Source organism: Lepisosteus platostomus, chromosome 3 (assembly GCF_059453375.1).
Source record: "Lepisosteus platostomus isolate fLepPlt1 chromosome 3, fLepPlt1.hap1, whole genome shotgun sequence".
NCBI classification, from domain to species: domain Eukaryota; kingdom Metazoa; phylum Chordata; class Actinopteri; order Semionotiformes; family Lepisosteidae; genus Lepisosteus; species Lepisosteus platostomus.
In genome coordinates this window covers 4,828,682-4,852,386 of record NC_142613.1, presented here as the reverse complement: position 1 = coordinate 4,852,386, position 23,705 = coordinate 4,828,682, and the positions used below count along the sequence as shown (strand labels likewise).

At 37.5% G+C, this 23,705-nt stretch overlaps 1 protein-coding gene across 2 annotated transcripts in view; it reads right to left on the bottom strand.

Moving 5' to 3' along the window:
• gfra2b (GDNF family receptor alpha 2b) overlaps nt 1–23,705 on the bottom strand; it is a 107,537-nt gene that overhangs the window by 49,838 nt on the left and 33,994 nt on the right. Inside the window, exon 4 of one of the 2 annotated variants that reach the window (XM_088624026.1) lies at nt 18,669–18,725. The exons of the other annotated variant lie outside the window; for it this stretch is intronic. Coding sequence (XP_088480152.1) covers nt 18,669–18,725 — 57 coding nt within the window. The remainder of the gene's footprint in view (nt 1–18,668; nt 18,726–23,705) is intronic. 2 annotated transcript variants of the gene reach the window in all.

Genomic DNA, 23,705 nt, shown 5'->3' with positions numbered 1-23,705 from the left:
TGAGTTACCCCCAAAAAATCCATGCCTCCTCTCCGCCACAATTGGGTTTTGACCGGGCAGTTGAATAATAATAAACATTTTCTCAGAGAGAAATAATCCATTCCCATTTGGCAAAAAGAAAGATCCGCTTTGTGCTCTCAAGATTGCAGGAAGGCCTTAGAACTCACTAAAACCCACAGCAGGAAATCTCAGACGAGCACAGATTCTGTCTGCAGGTGAACATAAAACGCAGGTGAAACCTAAGGTGTTATCTGTAAAAAAATAAAAGAAGCACAGAAAAAAAGAGCTAATTCCTTTTGATTTTGTTAGGTATGAGACAATTTTTCCCATTGAGGTATTTATGACCTTTCCTCTGCTTGCTATATTTTTCCCCTTATTATTTTTATTTAAGAACAAAAAACAACAAGGAAATGGAGGTTCCTCAAGTGAGTGAAATTATGATTTTTTTCATATAATCATATCTGTATCATACATAAATAGATTGCAAAGAAGCAGAATATAATTATTATAGCGTGGTGCAAAGCAATAATTGAAAGTAATAAAATTCTACTAAATCGACTGAAATGGCACTGTTGGTTTTTTCAATTCAGTATAAAACATGCCATTTTGACTGCATGCAGAGATTTTTATTGGTGATTAAGGCAAGATAACTTCTTAACACAGAGATCTTCTTAACTGCAGTTAGGTTTTTAAACAGCTACCAACTCCTGATCTTTTAAAGCTTTTAGCAATTAAAGCAACAGGTAATCTGTGTTCCACAGGAGATCCATTTTAGTTTATTTTAGTCCATATCATGATCTCGCTTTTTGGCTGTAATGTAAACAGCAAATTAATAAATGAAAAATAATTTGGGGTTGACCTTAATATGGCATAATGCCACCTGATTTTTTAAGCTTTTCTATTCCCTATTTATGAATGAAAGGGTAAAGAAAGAAATGAATAAACACGATTCAATTAATTGATTCCTGAGGCAATAAAGCTGAACACAGAAAGCAAATTTGTTGACATCTGTCTGACATGCAAAGGTCTAACTTTCTCAAATGCAAATTTGCAAATGCAAATGCAATTTCTCAAATTGTTCCCAAGTTTTATATCTGTAATGGAAAGAAGATGGAAATTTAAACACCAGCCACCTTAAAGGGTCAAGGTCATTTTAATGGAGAAGAATCATTTCCATCTCAACGTGCGAGACACGTGCTTCCATTCTAGCAGTACAAACTTGTCTGAAACCAGCTGTAGCAAGAGAGACACTGTTCAAAATGAAACCAAAGCTTTACACCTAAGAACATTATGAATTGTCTGGGCTGAAACAGCCACTGTCTAATTTTACAGAAAGATACACACAGAATGACAAAGAATGTTTTGGTGGAGTTTTACTTATGCTTTTAATGATAAAAATACATTCGTGAGCAGTCATGTGAAACACTAAGAGATTATGGATCACATCATATTTCATATTTTAAAGGAATCAGACTGAATTTTTCAAAAAACGTTATACAATAATTTCTCTTTTTTCACTCAGAAGTAATTTCTCCTTGATGAAGTATTATCCTTTCCTGTTAAGAATAAACTGCATCATTGAAAACTCACTGAACATCACTGAATATATTACCATTTGAAAGCTCTACAATAAGAAAACAGTACAGTATATATGGGCAGTATAATAACAAACTCATTTTTCACCATTCACTATACAGTACAGTAACTATTTCTACATATAGAAAAAACATTCAAATGTTTGGGCACAATACAGTACACAGAAAAATATATTTTCACCAAACCAAATCTAAATGCAATTATATTCTTTAATAAACGACTTATTGATGTATTACAAAATAAACCAAAACTGCAAGTCCTGCCTTTTTAAGGTGTCTGCTTCTGTCTAGGCACACATTAATATTTGTGCACTTTTCACTGTGTCAGTGTTTCATTCTGCCTGACAGCTGCAAACAGTTTCTACCAAGTGTTTTCATGGTCATGAACTGTAAAGCACTGCACGTTATAAGTTATGTTAAAGCACCAATTCACAATTTTACTGGCGTGTAATAATAAGGAGGTCAAGGAATGTCTTTTTCCCTGGACAAGGATGACATTTGTCATGCAGTTTTTGGCAGGAAAAATGACTAGCTTTTTAAACATACCAAAAGGTGCTGCCTATTAGGAACAAGTGGGATGTTTTTCAGAGCTGTGCTACATATATGGCCATTTTATAACTAACCCTACAAAAGAAAAGTAAGCCTTAAGGACATTAAACATGTGTTGCCTGGAATATGAAAAATGTGTGCACTGCAGACTGAATATGCTCTGGGGAAAGAATTCTGAAAATGATAATCCGCATCATATAGCCTGCGGAGCTACAGAAGGCATATTTTTTATTATGTTTTTGAAGAGGAAGATGAAGTTTTCTCCTTTGTAAAATGGAGATCTTTTTTTAATTTACCTCATAGCTAGATTTGCTGTAATTCTCATTTTTTTCTCAGATTAAATAATTAGAATTTCCTCGTGACAACTCACGGGGGACGGCAGAGAGACAGTTTAAAAACTGGGGCAATGTCTTGTTTAGCAGGACAGCATTAAACATTTACTCTCCCTCATTCCCTCCTGAGTAGTTCAAGAATTCCTGAGAATTACAGAAGGGACTAAATTAAGACCACATTGTAAGCCACTTCGTAAGACTTAATTATATTTTTTAGGTATCATTGCTTCTTTGCTTTGTTTCAAAATTATTCTCATCATCGCAAAGAACTGAGAGAGGTGAAGAACTGTGCATGCCTTTCTCTGAAAGGTCCAGTATTGATCCATCTGTCTGGTTTTACATGGTAATCTCCAGTGCCTACAGCCAAGCTGGCTTCAAATGGAGGGACACCGTGGCTGTCTCTAAACCCTGCAAGTTCACAGGTTCTCTGCAAGTGTCAGGTGTGACTCCTGTCTGGAACCACCTGGCTCTGCAAGTGTGTTTCTACTTGTGGGAACATGGTCATGGTGCAACAATACTCTGCAATTTTCTACACAGAAGAGGGAAAATGAGAGCCAAGGCAAAGGCAGAGAGTGACTGTGCCGGACCAGAAGTTTTGTGAAGTTTTTTTTTTTCCATCGCAGTTTAAAACTAAAACAATGGATGTTTCCCATTTCCTGGCTCATGTAACGACAAAGCCAAGGCAATAATACGATTGAACTTATCAGTTTGTGAGCCCACAGCCTCTTATAGGCCCGACTATATATAAATTATTTATTTTATATATATAAACAATCTTGTTTAGTGCTGGGTGTCTAAGATTTATGTATTACTATGTGCTTTATGACAATATGAGGCAAGCACGATTTCAGAGATAGAGAAATCTCCTTTAAAAAGGCATAAATACTGCATGCCTTTTCCATTATGGGAAATTCCTGTCTACTAATACAAAGTACATGCTAGTAGATGAAAGGTAGTGACACCAAAAGATATTCTGGCCTTCCTTCAGTTTCAGCTTCTGGTTTTTATACTACACTGACTTCATCTTTTGTTTTTTAGATGTAGAAAACCACGCATGAAGAGAAACCTTTTCTGCAGAAAGTAGAGTAGAACAGTAGAGTTCGACCCATAGCAGGAAAGCCAAAGCTACACAGTACAGTATATAAAGATGATCTACATTTGAAAGTAGGGATGTCTCTTGCCATTCTGTTTGAAAAACATAGCGATTCAAAAGAATAAGATGAGCGAAACTAGAAAGAGAAAAATTAGAAAGCACCTGTGGCGTTTTCCCTGAAGTGAAAATTCAGGGTTGTCGCATAGGTAGATATGACCCAGTTGTGTCTTACGCTTCGGCAGAAAGATCATATTAATTTTACAGTGGTAGCAGAGTTTTCATCCATTAAAGCCACAGTACTGGAAATTAGGATTCAAGAGCTGTGATCTAGCACAACAGTTTTATTTATTCTCAATAAATTACTTCAATCCTACATCCAGGCGTGCTCCTCAGATGCTTGGGTCACAGTTAAGGTCAACCCATGGAGAAACTGGTATGCAAATTCTCCGATTAGCTCCCACTGCAGAATCTTTTTCACTCTTGGGGAAACTGGTTAGAGATGGCATTAAAATTTCTCTCTGTGTCTTTGGATCCAATTAAGATCCTTATGTGCTTTAACACCGAATGCAAATGACAAAAATGTTTTGTTTTATTGATCCATTCCTGCATTCTTTCAGCTATCCTCAACCAGTTTTGTCCTGTGAATTATATTTACACTTTATATTTCTTGTGAATAATACTAGATTTGTATGCACACAGTACAATAATGTATAATGAAAACTGATTTTGACGCTTGCTAGTGGTTTGAATAGTATTGTATTTTGGGTCAATAAAATAGTAAGTCATGTGATTTCTTAAAATCGGAGCTACTGTACAATTCCTCAAATTAGTTGATGATGAACTGTATAAATAGCCATTCAGAAAGATGTGGTTTTTAATCCATACAAGAACAGAAAAAGATACATAAAATACTAAAAACAATAAAGGAGAACAGAATGTTACAATATATACAGAAACTAATCTGTTACAGCTGTAGGTAACAAAGAATTTAGAAACAATAGGTAATTTCCAGCTTCAAATCAAAGGGGATGTTTGCTGAGATGTAGGGGGTCCACATTCAGTGCTCAAAGCAATGGTGAAGTTAACCTTGCTTTACCATAGTGAAATAAGTTCTGGGTAAATGATTAAGTGTCAGTCAACAGTCCAGAAAGACGCCATATAAGATCACATCAAGACAGAACAGAACACAGAGGGTGACAGACAGGAGGAGACAGAATATAAAGCATGTGCCAGGTGAGAGGTACAGTACTTATTTTAGTTCACCCACAAAAAGATCAGATTGCAGCTGAGTACTTGAACTTTGCTAAGAGAGCTTGTGATTCTGTAGTTTTAAGGAACTCTGATTTTCTGAGTAAAGAATGCCTTGGATAAACATTTTAGAATAGGGAAATAGCTTCCCATTTATTTTGTGGCAGGCGAGTTTGCAGAGAGAGAGAGATTTAACAACAGGATCTATTCTATTTAGTTTAGAAGATAGCTTATCTCTTATCTCTTATTCTTATTCTCTTATTAAGACTTGAATACTTGGTAGGCGTCTGGGATATTTCTTGGTGGTTAAGAGTCAGGGATATTGCTGGAATGCTTTGTCTGTAAACTTATACTGTACAAAGTGAAACGTGTGTGTAGTGTAGTGTGTGTATTGTCACTGTTAATAAATAATTGTTGAACCCAGTGTGTCTGAATTATTTCTCTTTTGACCAAAACTGTGCCAGAGAATAAAGAATTCACATGCCTCTATCTGTACCAAACGTTTGTATATTCTTGGCAAAATCATTTACAATTTGCACATTATCATAATTTATTTTACTTTCTGATTTATCCACTCGGTCAGTTTCCTGATATTCTCAATTTTTGCAACTCTCCATTTGTAACAAAATCAATTATGGAACAACATGCTAAAATTGTACAATTACAAATAACACCTATAGAATCATTATAATCATTTAGAATACGGTGTACACTTTTGGCAACCAGATGATGAAAAACATATTGCTTTCCTGGAATCAGTCCAGAAAATTGTATCATATTAATTCTTGTGCTTAAAGAAACTGACAGGTTAGAAGAACTTGATTTGTTCTAGTCTTGAACCGAGGAAGGATGCAACGCTACTCAGCATTTACAATACAATACGTTTGTCAGTTCTAGCAAGGGTTCTGAAAAGGGCTGTTACTTATCTGTAAATAAGCTGTATGAGCCTTTTATGTCTGGGTTCAGATCAAAGCACAGTACAAAAACAGCTATCATTAAGTTTAATAATGATATCTTTCAGACAGCTGGAAAAACTGTTTTTATGGGGTTTTTTTTCCTTCTGGACCTCAGTGCTGCTTTTGACACAGCTAATCATATAATGCTGCTGAATAGATTTGAAGGGTGCTGGTATTACCCAATTACAAAGTTGTATGCATCTGGTGTCCCACAAGGATCTGTTCTTGGTCCAAGAATTTAGTATCTATATATTAATAATGTGTCAGATATGACATTAGTCTTCATTCATATGCTATTGACATCCTAATTAATGTTTGCAGAAATACTGACATTAATCAAGTGTAGTCTTATATGATATAAAAAATGAATGCAACAGAGCTTTTTACATATGAAACCTGACAACCAAAGTTACGGAGACTATCTTAGTTTGGCTTCTGTTGGTCCTAGAATCAGCCCACGGAGTCAGGTGTGGAAACTGAAGGTTGTGTCTGACCCTTTTATTAGAAGCTCATGTTCACAGTCTTTTGAAGTGTTTCCTTGCACTGGCACACTATTAATTTCAGAATAAGATTATTTAAAGCACTACTGCTTACCATTAAAGACTTGAATAGTTTGGCTCCTGACTACATCAGTGAACTGTTAACTTCCCAAACATCAACATGCTGCTTGGCCTGTTTGGCTTTCTTTAAGTTCCCAATGTGAGGCTCCAAACACTGAGAGACCTTGCTTCCTGCTCACCAAAACTGTGGAATGATCTCCCTGCCCATAGGAGATTTTTTTATTACTTTTCAATCCGATCTTAAACCTAACTTTATATTCTAGCTTTCAACATGATTATTTTTACAACAAGGACTGTGTGAGTCTGGAACAATCTCCTCTGCCATGTTGTCAAAGAAGCAAGTTTCTTTGAAGGATGAATTAAGCAAGTAGCAATCAAATGAGCTAGGTTAGGTGAATGGCCTGTTCTCGTCTGCAGCCTTTCTTATAGCCTTATGAAACATTGACAAGAATGGTTCTATAGCCCTTTCTCTGACATCAGTGAAAACAGGACTGCTTGTATTCAAGGTAATGAACACACTTTCTTTGGAAGCACAAATTGATAGTAATGAGTGTTATTCTTGTCCAAAGTCAGAGTAATCACTTAGAGTCCACTTAGACCCTAGAGTCCATAAATCATCAGATCAAGCCTGCAATATGGTCATTAACAATCATGACTTGCATTTCCCAAGATCCGGTGATCCATTAGCAACTTGCCACCAGAAAAGGGTAGGCCTGAGTCAGGTAGGCCATCCAAGGGACAACATAACAGCGATATTTGCACAGCTGCTTTCTGCTCTTCATTCAGAAGATGCTGGTGCTGTTTTTATTTCTTAAAGGGCAAATCTTGCACATCTCCTGCTAATGGCAGTCCATAGAACAAAAGCATTGCAGGAGATGATGAGTAGTTACGAAGCAGCTATGCTTCGGAAAATGTAGGATACAGTTACAGTACAGTATTTTATCCAGGTAAGCAACTTATCTGTGGCTTCTCATTCATTCCTTGTACTCAGTGCTGGATGCTTGTACATTGTCACATCACATTGTTATTCTTGGCTTTTTTGGGGTAATGTAAAGTACTTTAGGCTCCACATATGTATAATTTTCTTTCCCTTTACTTGCATTGTGGAATTAACTCCTACTTGCTCCTTGCAGTTCAAATGCTCCTGCACTAACCTCTTGTGTATATGTGTTCACTATTTATGTTTAGAAATATTCCAGACAGGTGAATCCATTTTCATAACAATAAGACAAACATAATAGACTAAAAGGCTGAAAAAATATTGTTTTCTTCTTGCAGCCAGAGCTTCACAGTTACAGTAAATGTAATGGGTCACACCTGAATCCTGACCTGAAACATCTTATTTGTATGCAAGACCTGCTAAAAAAAAATGTCGAAGTTAGGAAATGTCACATCATATTATACAACAGAAGCTAATTTAGAACCTGTCTGGTATTTAACTATACCCAAATCATATTAGGAGGGTTAAAGAGGACTTGCAGATTTTCGTTTCAAAGATAATTACTTTTGTCCTTTCATACAGCTGTAAAAAATCATGTAACTGTTGTTAAATTTTACTATTCTTCATAATAAGCTGTTCTGAGAACAGTCTCATTTACTCTCATATGAAGTGGTCAGTTTAATTAATTCCTGCTCATTATTTTCAAGGCACTGTTTGAGGTGTCGTTGCCAAGTTCAATTATTCTTGCCTAAATACAAAAGCAGAAATTAAAAACTTTTGACTTGACCAGTGACACAGCACAGCAGGCACAAACATTTTTGCCTTGTAGCTTCAGGCAGAACATGATGAACATTGTCATGCAGAAGCTTAATAAGGTCACTCAGTCCACAGGTAAGGACTTTCTACTGGACAATTGGGCAGTAGAATATGGTTCTGAAATTAGCTCTTTTTTTGCACATACAGTAAACAGTAGGTGTGTTTAAAAAACTAGAAAGTAAAAACAAAACAGAAGGCAGAATTAAAAAAGCATTAAACTCCATCTTCAGTATACAGTTTTTGTCTGAAGGATCCTTATCATGGGTCTAAGCAATTTCCAAGCACAAAATCGAGATATTTCAGAGCTTTGTGTAAAAATCTAACCAGAGAGTCAGTATTCCCACCTTCAGTAAAGAAACAGGCAGCAACTCTCTGTTAAGTGATTTTGGTCTCAGAACAAATGATCAGTTTCAGAATGGCCTCATATCACGCAGTTTGTCTTGTTCACATTAGATGCTGGTACTGTATCTTTTATCAGTATTTGGTTTTTGTATTAGTTTACAGATTGTGCTGTAAGAAGGAGAGAGATGAAAATCATATCTGCAGTTTATACCTTCATGTGAAAAGAGATGTCAGAGGCACTGATAAAAAGATTGGTGACTGGAGAGTGAAAAAAGAAACGGAGCGAGGCTTTTATTTTGCTTCACTGTTGGACTGTAAAATTATATTTTTGTTATTCAGGACATGTAAATTCTAGAATCGTATTATGAAAGGTTTTTGTTTTAGAGCTGTTTTGTATTCCCCATAAAAATCAGTTGTCTGGCTTTGCCAGCCAGCCATACTGCTTTTAGGTACACCATTATCACAAACACATCCTTTAAAAACTGTTAGGCCTAGTTTTTGTTTTATTTCTGGTCTCAGTAATAACACTTTAAAGAGTGAGATGGGTATATGTGTGGGTGTTAAAGTGCATAGTCACACATGTGTAGTCATTTAGCTAAATCGGTTTTGAGTACCTAAATAATTCAAAAATCTCAACCATCTGTTCCTTGAAAGAAACCAGGGTTTCAGCTTCCACAATGTGGCAGTTTGTCCCATACTCCAGCACTCCTTTGTGCAAAAATCCCATCGCATCTCATGTCCTCAGTCTTAAAATGCTCTTCCTAAAGTTTCCACACGTGTCCTCAGGTTCAGATTTGACTGCAGTTTCTGAGGAAGACCCACAGATTGTCTTTGTCCATGCCTGATTACTGCATTTGAATCAAGTCCCCCTGCAGTCTTCTCTGGTCAAAAGTAAAAAGATTAAGCTCTTTGAGCCTGTCAAGCGTAGGACATTTTCTTACAGTAAGAGAAGAAAACATCGGTTTGCTCAATATATTCTGTACAACATGGTGCCATAAATTGTACACTGTATCTGAATGAGACCTTCTACTGTAAATGCATTGCATCACATTAACATAACATTTCCTTGGGTTTCCTTGATTTCAGTACTACTTCTCTATTCAAACAATATATTCCAACATTCTGTTCTCCTTTTTATTCCTTCATCCCAGTGTCTAGAGGATGTAAATGATGTGTCAAACTAAATTCTTCTAACCTCTTCCAGCTCAATGTTTCACAATTTCTATTTATAGATTGTTCTTTCTACCTGCGTGCAATACCTTGTACTTATCTACTGTATATTAAAAGCCATTTGCCAGGTGATTGCACAGTCCTGGTCTAAGTCTTAAATTTCTTTTCACAGCTTCTACACTATTTTGGCATCATCTACAAACTTCACTAGTTCACTAATTATCCCAGATAAAATCCTTATCCAAATACAAATCCCAGCAGTTCTCTACTTATTGCATCACTCCAATTTCAGCACGCACCCCTTCTCTGTCTGCTCTCCATTAAAGAATTTCTATGGTAAGTACACACAATACCTACCACATTCAGCACTATGTTCATGAGGAATGTTTTGAAGGAAGGTTTCCGCAAACCTACATTTGACATATAATAAGTTCTTTTTTTATCCATTACTGCTGATCTTGTTCAAAGAACTCTAACAAGTTAGCTAACCAAGACCCTGTCATTTAAAAGCCATATTGTCAGTCTCCTAAAACCTTATTTATTCAGATGATGCTGTAATTTAGTCCTAATTACTGTTTCCTTAACCTTCCATGTAAGAAGAGTAAGATTTATTAGTCTGTAATTATTAGGTTTGGTTGTGTTACTCTTCTTATGGATGTGCACTACATTAGCAATTTTCCAGTGAATGGGTTTTGCCTTTGTCTCAGGAGAGTTAATGAGCTTAAAGAGTTTTGGAAATGGCCAATGGACAATATTTTATTTCCTTAAGAACAATGGGGTGGATGCCCATTGTTTCCTGGTGATTTGTTTATCAGATGTGCTTACAATACCTGTCATACTTTGTTTTGCTTAACCTGAGGCATGTTCTGTCCTTCGTCTATGGGAAAAGGTAAGTGTAATATTAATTTAATACATCAGCCACTTCCCTTTCATCATTTTGACGTTTCCTAGTTTTAACACTGACACACTTGACTACTTGCTTCACTGGTCTTTTGTTTGTTATAGTGCTAAAAATTATATTATTGTATTTTACATTTACATGTTATATTGCAGCATTCCTTTCTTTCTTTTGACCTTTCTACTACCCTGTTGTTCAGTCGTTTGTACAAAATACGAGCAATGCCAAGACAAGCTTACAAATGTAAAGAAATAGGCAACTTAATACTATCACAATAACGCCCCTGGCTGAGGAAATGACAGCGTTGGCCGAAGATCAGTGCTGTGACAACTTTCCTCACTTGCAAGAAATGAGCAAGGGAGGCAGCTACAAGAATGAAGTTTGGGGTGGAAGGATGGGGGCTAGATAAGATGCACGCAGCGTTGTGGGCAGTCAGCGAGGGTTTATACAGTACGAAGGAGAGCAGAAATGCAAGACTGGAATTGGACCCCCTTCAAAAATTCATGTATAGCAATACCATTTCATGAGTTTGCAGTTCATTATATTCTGTTTTGAATGTTTTCTAAAGATCTTTCTTTCTCCTTGTATCAAAAATATACTCATTATTAGTATTTTAATTGGCTGACTCTTTAATCCAAAGAAATGTACATACTACCCACATAATGTATACAGTTGGATATTTACTGGAGCAAACTGGGTGACACACCTCCTCCTGCAACTAGAGTTGCAGTGTCCCCACTGGGATTTGAACCCGCAACCCTTTGCTTACAATAATGGAGCCCTGAGCACTACTCTGCATTGCACAATATAGTGGATGTTATAAACCAAAGCTGAAGTACAGAACAAGTATATGAAATATAGAACAGCTTCTTGATATGAGGCATCATCATCAATTCCCTTTAATGCACCTAGTTAAAATATTGCTTTCTGTACTACAGGGCAAGTACTATTTTAAACAATTAAGATGCTGCTCAATAAACTTAGCCTCATTAACTATACCCAGAAGGGACAGGGCAGCCACACAAAGCTAAATAATTGCTAATGGAGCAAACTTGGAGCTCTGTTACATAAAAGTCCTTATTAAATCCATTCAAAATCTGTATGCATAAGTCCAGATAGAAATATGCTGTACCTGTTTAGTGCAGTGAAAATAAGAAAAAGAAATAGGTATTGTAAGAAGCAGTTTCTCAGGTACCGTCTCAAGAACCTGAAAAACAACTGTGCTTCTCTTGTTAATTGTCTAAGCGTGGAGGGCTGCTATTATAGCTAATTGGAGTGCACTGTCCCAGCACCAGTGAAAGGTAGAAGACTGGGGCAAAGCGTTGATCGACATAGCAGCTCAATCTGTCTAATCTGACAGTTACATTGACCTGCTGTCAGAGCTTCTATAGATTCCCACAAGCTTATTAACACAGCTTGGGCCCTCAGGAGCTCCTCTAGTGATTCCAACACAGCACACATAACTAAGCAGAGAACAGGTTACATACAGAATTGCAGAAGAAAGGGTGAGGGAATTAAATCTTGAGGATTTCATTTTTTTTTTCTGTTGCGAGGTGTTAAATACCTCCTTTGTCACAGCTGTTTGAAAATTCTAGGCAAGTGGCACAGGATTGCAACCATACTCTGCTTTTATCTTCGTCAACACCTTCCTTTTTTTCTTGCAGCTGTTTTTTGCTTTGTTTTCGTTGTAAATATGTTTTTTTTTTCCCAATTTCGGGCAAAGCTAGAATTAGAAACAAATTAGACTAAATCCTAGATGTTTCCCTCTCACATCTGTTACTTTCCTGTAATATCATCAGGGACTTGCTTTTATTTCCATTCAAATTTAAAACAATGAGCCATTGCCTTGCAGACTGGCAAATGCACTTTTGCCAAAGCTCTTTCCCCTATATGAGTCTTATTACACTCAGCACACCTGCAACTCCCACAGTTATTCCTGCAGCAGGATTCTGGGTCACACACGTGATAAAAGCGGGTTTGCATGTATTACAGGGAAACATTTTTTAAGGAGGACAAAAACGTCTGTGATTCTGATGAACAAACACGCAGCTTCCTTACACTGCACAGTTTTCCTTAAAAACAAATGAATAATAATAAACATTGTGACAGTTCAGTCAGTCTGGAAAAAGAGTGACTCGTCAGAGCAAATTTTTAGATGTTTCAGAAGGGAATTGGAGAACTGCTTTACCGATCTGTCGACGTGCCAATGCCCTTCTTAAACACTGACAATTAATATTAAATATTTTACGTGCACCATCAATCTTCTTATTAATTACCTACTACATTAGGTATTTACTTTAATTTTCTGAAACCCTGATATACTGTAGTATGTGTAGTAGCTCTCTACTCCCAGAGCTTCCCGGTTAATCCCATGCTTAGAGCACATTTCAACGACTCCCCTTCCTCCTCATCTGCAGTTCCTTGTACTCATGGCGTCAGGCCAAGCCTGACCCAAGAGGCCTTCTCCAATCTTAGAACATTCCCAGGGGCCCACAGAGGCCAGAGGCTTCTCAGACTGTCTCCCAAGGCTCTATTCAATATTCACTTGCGCTTGTTTTCCTCCGTGTTACCCATCACACCTCTCCTTTGTCATGTCTTCCAGGAGGTGACCGCACTGATAACTGTCAAGGCAAGTGTTTCATTTCACTTCAATACTCTTCCTTTCTATAACAGGAAACAGTGCAGGGATGAATTTCCCTTCATGCTCTTTTGTAATTTGGTTACTTAAATTGATTTGCACAGTGTATTAGGTATACCCATGGTATATATTGTGTACAGGAATGCTATTTCCCGGTGTACAGTACTTCTCATCATCCATAGACAAATCAGGAATAAATAAGGAGGACTGGATGTAATATACTACTGTTATATATGAGCATTGGCATAGTATAATATTTTCATTTCAGTATTCAGTAAAAAAATCCAGATTAAGAAGAGTCAATGTCCCCGTCTGAACCATCTCCCCATGTACAGTATGTCTGAGCTGCTTGTGGAAACCATTCAAAAAACATATACTGAGTGACAATCCTACATTATACCTGAAGAGAAAGAGTGTTGTGTTGTCAACTGTCTGATAGTGAGATTCTTGTCCAGCACACTTAACAAAGACTACCTGGCATTAAAAAGCATTCAAAGAGCACATTGAACACATGGTTCAGTGCTCCAGTATATATTTTTTTAAAATCTACGTATCATTTGGTATTAAGAATGCACTGCAAACTCTGCTATTCTAACATGTTCTGTACATTTTAATATAATATTTTTCTCCTGGTTGTTCTATAGCTTAGCATTCACGTACATACATATTTTGGCTAAAATCCACCAATCACCTTCTAAAAACCCAGTTGTGTGTAATGTTGTAGTAGCCTGAGTCAACTTACCTACTGTCTGACTATGTCTTCCCAACAGCTCTGAACCCCATCAGACACATACTAACTAGAAATTAGGTTTTGAGTGTTTGAGTGTGGAATTTTGAGTGTTATGGCAGAAACACAATTAAAAGGTATGGCTTTCATACAGCAAGTCCATCAAAGGGGCTTGGAACCAAGGTCACCACACTGCCAAGACACAGAACAGGATAAACAGAGGAGGAAAGACCATTGATTACCCACAGAGCACGTCAGACAATTGTTCAGTGAAATAATATCTGATGTGATGGTAATGGATAGGGCTTTCTTAGAATTATTACAAACTCTAATAATAATAACTCTAATAAATGCCTTGTGTCTTTTGTGATTCTGAAAACAAGTTCAACAAACACATATAACTGTAAAGTAGCAATGCGTACAATAAAGTTCTGATTAATACAATCGATAAACATTATGCATTCATACACCTGGGCTGTTCTGCAATATACCGGCACTGCTTTGATAAAAAAAAAATATATACTTGGGGAGCTTGATTAAGGAAAGAATGAGGCTTGAAAAGTCTGTATTTCCTTTCTACAGCCTTTATCACCTTCTAGTTTTCACGTGTGACCATGTGGTAGACTAAAATAAAGGAGTAACATGCTGCTTATGTTTTCTTAGATTTAGAAATTGAACTTTTCTTATAATGATTCCTTAAATTAGTAAATATGTCATTCTCTTTTTTTCCTTCAACCACACGTGAGTTTATAACGAATTTACGTAACTGTCACAGCTGAAGAATTAGCTCATTGATGATTCCTTTGCACGCTCTGATGAGTCTCTATAATACAAACGGAAGGGTTCCCTGCTTTGCTAGAAGGTCACGTACTGTGCTTTCTATTTTAAATGTATTTGCGTATTGCCGAGAGAATGGCATTGCCTTCATAAAAAGCCACAAGTTTTTGTTGAAAAGATGGATGAGATGGTAGGTAGAATTCTGGCAGTGTCAGCTCATGTTGTGAGCACACTTAAAGAGAGTTCACTGCAGACATACTGTACTGATATTTGTATCACGCTTCTCGTCCCCATACTAGGATTATCAGTGTATTCCAAATGGATTAATAAGAACACAAAGGTTACAAACAAGAGGAGGTCATTTGGTACACTTGGGATTTAGTAACTAATTGAGGATTAGCCATTTGGTTTTTCATCGATCCGGTTAGATCACCATACAATTCACTGTATTCGGAAAGACATTCCTCTCCAAAACTACCAGTTTACGAAAATGCATTTCCAGAATTTAAGAACAGAATTTGAAGAATCCTAACGTCATTACAAACTGCACTGTCTTACTGTGGGAACGTTCTTCATATGCCTCGACTTGCAGTTGGAGCCTTCTGGCATTCTGGACATCTTAAATTCCAATGTTGTAACAACCATTACAAAATGTGTGAAACAATTTCTGCAGCTTTTTTTTTTTTTCCAAAGGCAAGGCCTACAGTGCATCCAGCTTTAGTGTTTGTAAGCAAGGTGCCAGTGCAAAAAAACAGGATAGCTTAGGAAGAGCTTGTCTGACAAGCTTCTACGCACCCCTCTAAAATATCCTTAAGGCATGAATTAATTAATAACGCCTGTGCACATAACAAGGTCATAACCAGTGACACGCGCTGCCTGCTAAACTGATTTTTACATGGTTCTTATACAACAGAATAATGTTTTCGTATCCACCTAATAAATATTGCATTGGATTCTATGTTTCACAGATGTAATTACAACTCCCTTCTGAAGAGCCAGTTAAATTATCTGGGTGTTTTTTTTTTCTCTACCAAACCTGACAAAAAATGCATCATCTTTTAGATCAGTTCTCCACTTCTGCTCAACTTGTTTCTGCTCTATTCTTATTCCCAATGCAGAAAATGATCAAGAATACAAGTAATGCAGTTTAACAGCTTCATTTTGTAGACCAGCAGGCCACTTTATTTGGAACAAATTTAGAGTGGTCACTATTTTTCAGAGTGTAGACGTGTCAGAGGCCAGCAGGCCAGCTGAGCAGTTGGACCCTGTGCGGTGTTCTTTGCAGTCAAAGACGAGTGGGTGAACAGGAGGGAGGAGAAAGTTCAGCAGTCTTTTATCCGAAAGGGACTAGGCTGTAGATGTGGTAAAAGGCGAGATCCGAGGTTCAAATCTGAAAAGACTAGAGAACCTGGACTGGAAGGTGAGGTAAAGGAGAGACCAATACCAGGCTGTGAACAGAGGGTAACGCAGGTTTAAGTATTCTGGGAGGTGGAGGGTGCGGTGATTTGTGAAGTGTCATGGTTGGTTGATTGGCCAGAGTGATGTCGCTTGCCGGAAGTGCTCAGGGCTGGAGTGCAATTAAGGTGAGGATGTTTCTGCGTTGGAATCTGGTTAGCTGTGGGCGTGACAAGAAGCCCCATTTTCTCTTACAAAAATTATTATGAGCAGTATTTTTTTCCACAGTTTCATGATAAGACCTTTCGAAAAGGCAAGGATTATATTTCTAAAACATATAGCATGGTACATGACCAGGTGATAGTGAATGCAGTTACGTAATGTAATGTAATTATTTGGTATTTAACTTATTAATTAACTCATCTGAAAAGAAGAAAGATGGGGACTCCAATGCACTGTGGTATGCAAAACCCTTGTTTTATAGCAGAAAGAGACACAAAGCTACTACTAATTTGGCCGAAGACCTTCATCAGAACATTAGGATCACAATACTAATCTCCTTTGTATACTAATATACCTTAGTATAATTAAAATTTGTTTTAATTAGTATTTTGAAGAGTGATCACACTACTTCCATTTGACAACATACTGTATGCTTTTTGTCAACATTGAAGGCTGATTCCATTGACAGGCTTTTGTTAGCTCTGTTGCTGTATACTGTACAAGTCTGATCCTATTCAATTCAGTATCAATATTATCAAAGATTCCTTGTCATTATCGATAGAAGTAAAAGAAAAGAATTAGCAGGATCTCCGCATGCTGCCTCCATTCGGGATCAAAGTGGAAGCTGCTGTGATGGTTTCTTAGTGGGTAACTGCAATTAAATACTTACAGTAACAGCCGTATGTCATTCAAAACATGTAATGGGGCTCTGCCATCTATCCCTTGAAACCTCATTTAATCAGTCTGCTGAACCAACCAGGATATCCAAATGGAAGAAGGATTTAGTGCAGAACATTCTGCATTCAAGCTCCTGGATCCGTCTTCACAAACTGGGTGGGTCAAGTCTACAAACATACTAGGAAATCACTGCAGCTGGGCTTTACTTAAGATAGCAGACTGAACAAGATCACTAGGGGCAGAGAACAGAAGGCATCTCATTGGGATGACTGAACTTTGGCCTGTGTTCACAAAACTACCTTAGAAATGAGCATGACTGAGATGGGTGGTGTACTGTACACACTGTTTCACGGTTTAGTATGTTTAGAATACAGAAAATGAACATACAGTATAGTGGAAACAAATTGCCATTTTAAGAAAAAGCAAAAATCACTGATCATTTTGTTTAATTTATTTTGGAATGCATTATTTCAAGAACATAAAGTACAGAAGAAAAATAATAAATGAGAGGTAATGTGGACTATCTAGCCCATTTGTTACTTAGTGGCATTGTTATTAACAAGTATATTGAATTATATTATTAGAAATCTTTCATTATTAATACACATATTTATATTGTACAGGCTACAGTATAAATTTAGCTAATCTAATTCATTGCATAGTATAAAGGAAAATATGTACTTTGTGAATATCTCCTAATGTAGATTAACATGTAACCAAGTACCAAAGAAATTCTGCCTCCTACTGTATGTCATTCATGCACTGCTCTTTTACATTAACATCTGGAATAGTTCTGCTTTACTATTCCATATAGTATTAGTCTGTATTTCTTTGTTAAAACTTTATCAGCTCAGTTAAGGATATCTTCTATGCTGTCTCAGCTCCCTCTGAAGCTTCACACAGTCAGTGGTTACACTTTCGGTCTTCACTGATAGCTGCTGAATTCCATCAGACTGAAGGATAAAGGAATTTGAAATGTGCCCCCTCAGACTGACTGCCATGCTTAGCCTTGTGCGATTCAGTTTCAGAAAGGAAGACATTTGTTTCTGATGGAGACTTGTTTATGTCCCCAACTCCAGCTGGCTTACGACAGTTCTGTATTTGTGTGAAATGCTGGGCTACTGTAGGTACCATCCTGAACACTGAATATATTGGCCTTAGCCGTCTCCTTCATCTCATTGATACGGAATGGTTTTCCTGTAACAAAACTGTCTGCAGTTATTTGAGCACATTTGCAATTAGTGCTGGGACAATCCTAGCATATGGAAATGCTCACATACCTGTCTGTGATTTTGTTACTTGTTTAGACATTAACTTCTGTAGATTGGGCATACAATTTATTTTTAGAAAATGCTGTATTGGAAAAGCACATTTGCTCTGAAGTCTTGTTGCCTCTGCCCTTGCTCCTCTCTATCTATGTGTCTGCTCTCCCTGCTGATATCCCATCTTTGGCTGGATCAGTCTGGGACTTTTTGTTACTGCATGTTTCACCAATTTGTACTGTATCATACAGCTTCCACATCAACTCCAATTCCAATCAATGGATAGAAAGGTGGAACAGCATATCAGTTAGATACTTATCGTCAAGTGAATCATTTCTGCTAAGAGCAGCTCCTTACAAACACATTTAGTATTTGTGCGCTCAAATTGCACATCCGATTAAATATCCACATATTCTTCCCAGCACTATTCGCAGTACAGTTTTATCAGGTTACATTTAAATATGTATTACCTTTTCGTGTGAGGTCAAGTCTCGCATTGTCAATGCTGAAGAAACAGCCAGGAGGATCTGAAATAATTAAAAAGATCAAGATGTACACATCTACTTGTATACCAGGAATATCATTGATAAACTGATAATGTGATCAGTAGTGGAATATTGCCAGAATGTTTTCCACAACTGAGTTTCACAACCTGACTGCTTATATACTGCTATTAATGTTCCAATGTTGTCCACTGGTGGCACAGCAGTGGTACAGACCAGGGGTGTCCAGTCCTGGTCTTGGACACCTTGCTGTCTCTGCAGGCTTTCAAAGGCTCTTCATCGCAGCAGCTTGCCAGTTTAAATTGTTAAATTGGTCTCATTAATTCAGTAATGAGCTGATTAAGCTTGCTAAGCTGAGTTGAAATGAAAACCCACAGGCAGACAGACCCCCCCTCCCCATGCCCAAGATTGCCAGCCCCCTGGGATAAACGATGTACATATCATCATGAAGATAACCATGATCGTGATCGTGGCAGCTGTCATGAAGACATTCTAACTGGAATTCAAAACTGGGGAAAAAAAATGAGTCACATTTACTATTGGTAGGATATTCGAAAGTCAAAGACAACCTAAGCTGAATCACCACTGTTCCACAGCATGCTTTTGGGCACAGACAAGAGACCTGCGTCAAAGGGTTCATATATAACTGGACAAAAGTTCAGTGGTGTACAGTAAGTGATGGACAAGCCATTCAAAGCCCTAAAAATTACAATACTGGACTCAACTAGAAACCAGTGCAGAGACTCAAGAACAGATTTAATAGGGGACATCTGATAAGGATTTACCAGCAAGTACTGGACTAAACCCAAGCATTTGCATAATCAGTTTGGGGGGAGACAAAGGTGTGAGCTAGTCTTTCTGTGTCATGAATTTACAGGGAAGGATGAAAAGGATCAACATTCCTAAAATGGATAGCAATGTTCCAAACACGAGTTTTAAAAGTGACAGTAGGATAATAGATTTGAGACTATACCCATTATGTTTTTCATTTTAGTGCAAATATACGCTACATCCCATCCTTAGCATTTATTCAACAATTTGACTTGTGAGGTACAGTAAATGCAGAGAAACTCAGTGTTGTCCCACTTTAAATACAAAAAGTTTTGTTACACCTAAAACTAAAAATCAGTAAAATAGTTGGTCAAAACTGAGACAACTACAGCACATCAGCATCAGATTTACTGTAGCTGAACAGAATAAAATTGAGTGCCATCAGCATAAAAGTGGAATTTTACCTCACTATGTCTCAGAATTTGGCCACAAGGAAATATTATTTATTTCTTCAATTTTTTATGGAAACAATATAACTTAGTAACTTTCTCTACAGGTTTTCATTGGAGATCACTGTGAGAAGTAATTGTTTCTTTTAAAAATGTATGTTTCTTTAGACACACATATTGCCACAAATTTATATACTGTAGGTTCATTAAGTAGTTTCAATAAATACATTTGAATGGGCTGTTCATCAAAACATTTTCACAAAGATGGCACCTGATTCTGGTAAATCACTTGTAAAAGTCTTGAGAAGGGCTGTAGCTAAAGCCCAGAAGAAACTGAAGATGTGGTTCATTCCTGTTAAGACACAGATTTCTGTTTTGCAGTCCTTTACTGTTAACGTATCATTTACATTCTTTATATTTTGTTTTTCTGGCCTTAATTTATGGTTCGCAAATGAAACTATAAGATGCTGATGATTCCTTTCAGAAATTAAGTAACTTTTCATGGGCCACTGATAGACTTTGCATTAAAGAATTTGAAATCAATAGTACTTTATTTTTTCCATTTTCTTTGTTCACTTGTAAAATTTTAACATCAGGCATCTGTGTGCGATCGTTTACTGTATGTGCAAACCTACAATATTTTTAAACAAAAAAATGCATATGCAAAGATACATATAATATCATAATTGCACAATCATTTAAACTATTTTAGGTTTTATTACTGCAGGCCCTTATGTGAGCCATCAAGTGCTGGATTTTTGCCTTATCCAACTCTGCATAGTCAGACAGGTTCAATTAAAAATAATAAATGCACTGCTTTTCTGCTTCATCAGTACAAATGCCTGCAGTCTGTAAAATGCCAATGGTTCTACTACGCAGTGTCAGCCTCCGTGGAATGTTTCATGTTTAATATACCTTTTTGGCCTATAGTATCACAGGAGCAGTAGGTCATTTCCACATCAGAGTCAAATCAGCTCACGAGCCAGAGTTTATCAGGGTTTGCATGACATTAAGCAGACAGAAGAAGAGAGCATATGACTCCCCCTGCTGGATGGGACACATCCCAACAGTGCTGGTCACCATTTGTACAGCTGGGTGGCCTGGAGAAACTGGGGTTAAGTACCACTCTTAACAGTTATAACAGCAGTGTCTGTAGCAGGGACTTGATCCCACAACCCAACAGCCAGGAGACCAGGGACTAACACACTATGCTGAGCCACTACATTAGAAAACACTGGACAGAACAATCTAAAAAACATATGATCACCCTCTAGAGATCACTATTATTGACATTATATACTTTCAGATAGTTAATAATAATGTACAATGTACTATATAAAATGCATTCATCACTGTTAAGCAAGGGAACAAAATAAATGCATTTCTCCTTTACATTACCAAAAATGCCAGTAACTGGAAGCTACTGTACATTTAAACACGTAAACTTAATCACTTAAACACTAAGTGTGGTACACATACTGTACAGAAAAAGGGAACTCTATGATACTGGAGTCCAATCATCCATTCCAAACAGCTTTATCGAAAACAGGGTTACGGGCGAGCCGAGCCTATCCTGGCAAGCAACGGGCACAAGGCAGGATACACCCTGGATGGAAAATGTGTCCATCGCAGGACAGACACACAGATACAAACACATACACCCTCACACCAGGGCCAATATTTCCAGAAGCCAATTAACATCCAAGTATGTCTTTGGACCATGGGAGAAAAACAGAGCACCCTCATTAACACCCACACAAATATGAGTAGAAGACACAAACTCCACACAGACAGCGCCACACAAATTGAGCTCAGGACCCCAGTGCTGGTAAGCTGGCAATCCTAACCACTGCACCACCATGCCACAAACAACATCAGTTTTTTTATAGAAATCATAACTTTGCCTGCTATTGAAATGGCCCATGAAATGAATCCCATGTCATGTAATAAAAATCCCATCCCTTCATAGACTCTCATATTTTACTGTCTCTCTCTGTGTCATCAGGAGCAGCCGGAATTCTGCTTTATGGCTACACATATCAGGATTTACAGGCTGAGGGGGATGACTGAAAAATTTTTTTGCAATTGATGATCAACGTAGTCACAATGAAATGACTCCGACCGTCTTCAACCTTGTCTCTCTCAAATAGGATTACAGATTACCAGTTCTGTGGTTTAAATAATGAGGAGTCAGTGCATCAGAAAACAGGGGAGGAAAAACAACTTTTTTGAGACACAGAACTGTGCAACCTTCAACACTTACTGTATCTGGGGATATCTGATACGCAAGTTATTCTCCCTATACCCCAGGACATATTTGGGGCAGAGGTTTAAGAAAACAAAAATGAGCAGCTCATTTTTATATAAAAATACATACATAAGAGAACAAAAACAAACATTCTGTAGTATTCCCCTGCTCAAAAGATATTTTTTCTTTCATTAGCTAAAGCATCAACAGAAATTATGTAGCATTTATTGAAAGGTTTCATGCTGATGTTTCAGAAAACTTACAAACTACACCATGTAAAGCAGACCTTCGACGCATCATTGACGCAGAAAGGACATCAATTCACAGTAAATACAGGTAGGCAGGTGGTTTGAGCATGCTAACCCACAATGCCAGGCTCACAGGTTTTGGCAGAAATCTGTCCCAAGGGGTGAGAATTTGTTCCGCCAGTATTGTTTTCATACAACGTCTGCTGTGCTTTGGAGTTCTGCCATTCAAACTCTGTTCGACCTGAGCTCTGTCTTGCTCTGATGCTCTGGCTAAACGCCAGTCTTAGCTGATACATCCATGTGTCACTTAAAAGCATTCTCCCAATTTCAGATGGAAGGTTATTCTTAATGCAGGTTTTAGGAAGAGTCCAAAAAATGTTTTTTTTGCATCACTGCAGGTTGTCGACAGCATTTAAGAAAACCAACAGCATTCATCCTTCTCCTTATTTACTGTCCTGTGTTTGAATAAATCAATTCAATATAAATCCCAGGTTTGCTCGCTTTCCCGATTGCACCTTCCCATTGGTGTGACAGGGCTGTCTGATGTCACTCACTCCTGCTGGAGGGACTCCAGCTACAGGTCTCTCCAGGGCATCCACGTCTGGGAGAAAAAGCACTTTGTCCGATAGTTCGGATGACATCAGGCATACAGCAGGACAGAATGAGGAGCCATGGAACTGAAGGAAAGATCACTTTTGAAGCTAGTGAGCTGGATTAATCTCATGTACTGTATAATAATGTCATGTCTCAAAACTTGTCAAGAAGTAAATAAGCAAAAAGAAGGTTCAGCCATGTTACCCAGCCTACAGTATTTAGCAACATAAGAGGTATAACCCTAATTGTTTGGATCTGCATCTCATAATGTTTTTTTTTCACATTTCCAGTACTCTGGACCATGCAAGAAGACTATTAAAAAACTAACGAGGCTTCAGTGCAACAGAATTCTGGGGAGGAAAACCTGTTTTTTTTTGTGAGACAGTGCTGATAAACCTACACTACTTATTTGGGGTCATGTGATACACATTATTCCTCCAAAATATTTTGGGCAAAGTCAGGTCATATTTTGAGCAGAGATCTAAGAAAATGTGACTAAAATGTAAATAAAAAATAAGCAGCTCATTTGATATGAAACACACACCAGAAAAAAACTAACTTTATGGGGGGGTTAGAAAGACCGGGGTTGTTAAATCAATTCACTTCCTTCCTTTTCAGCAGGTTGTTTGCTCATAGAAAAAGGTTGAAAATACCTTGGGGAGCAAAACACTGAAACAAAGTAGATTCTTCCTGT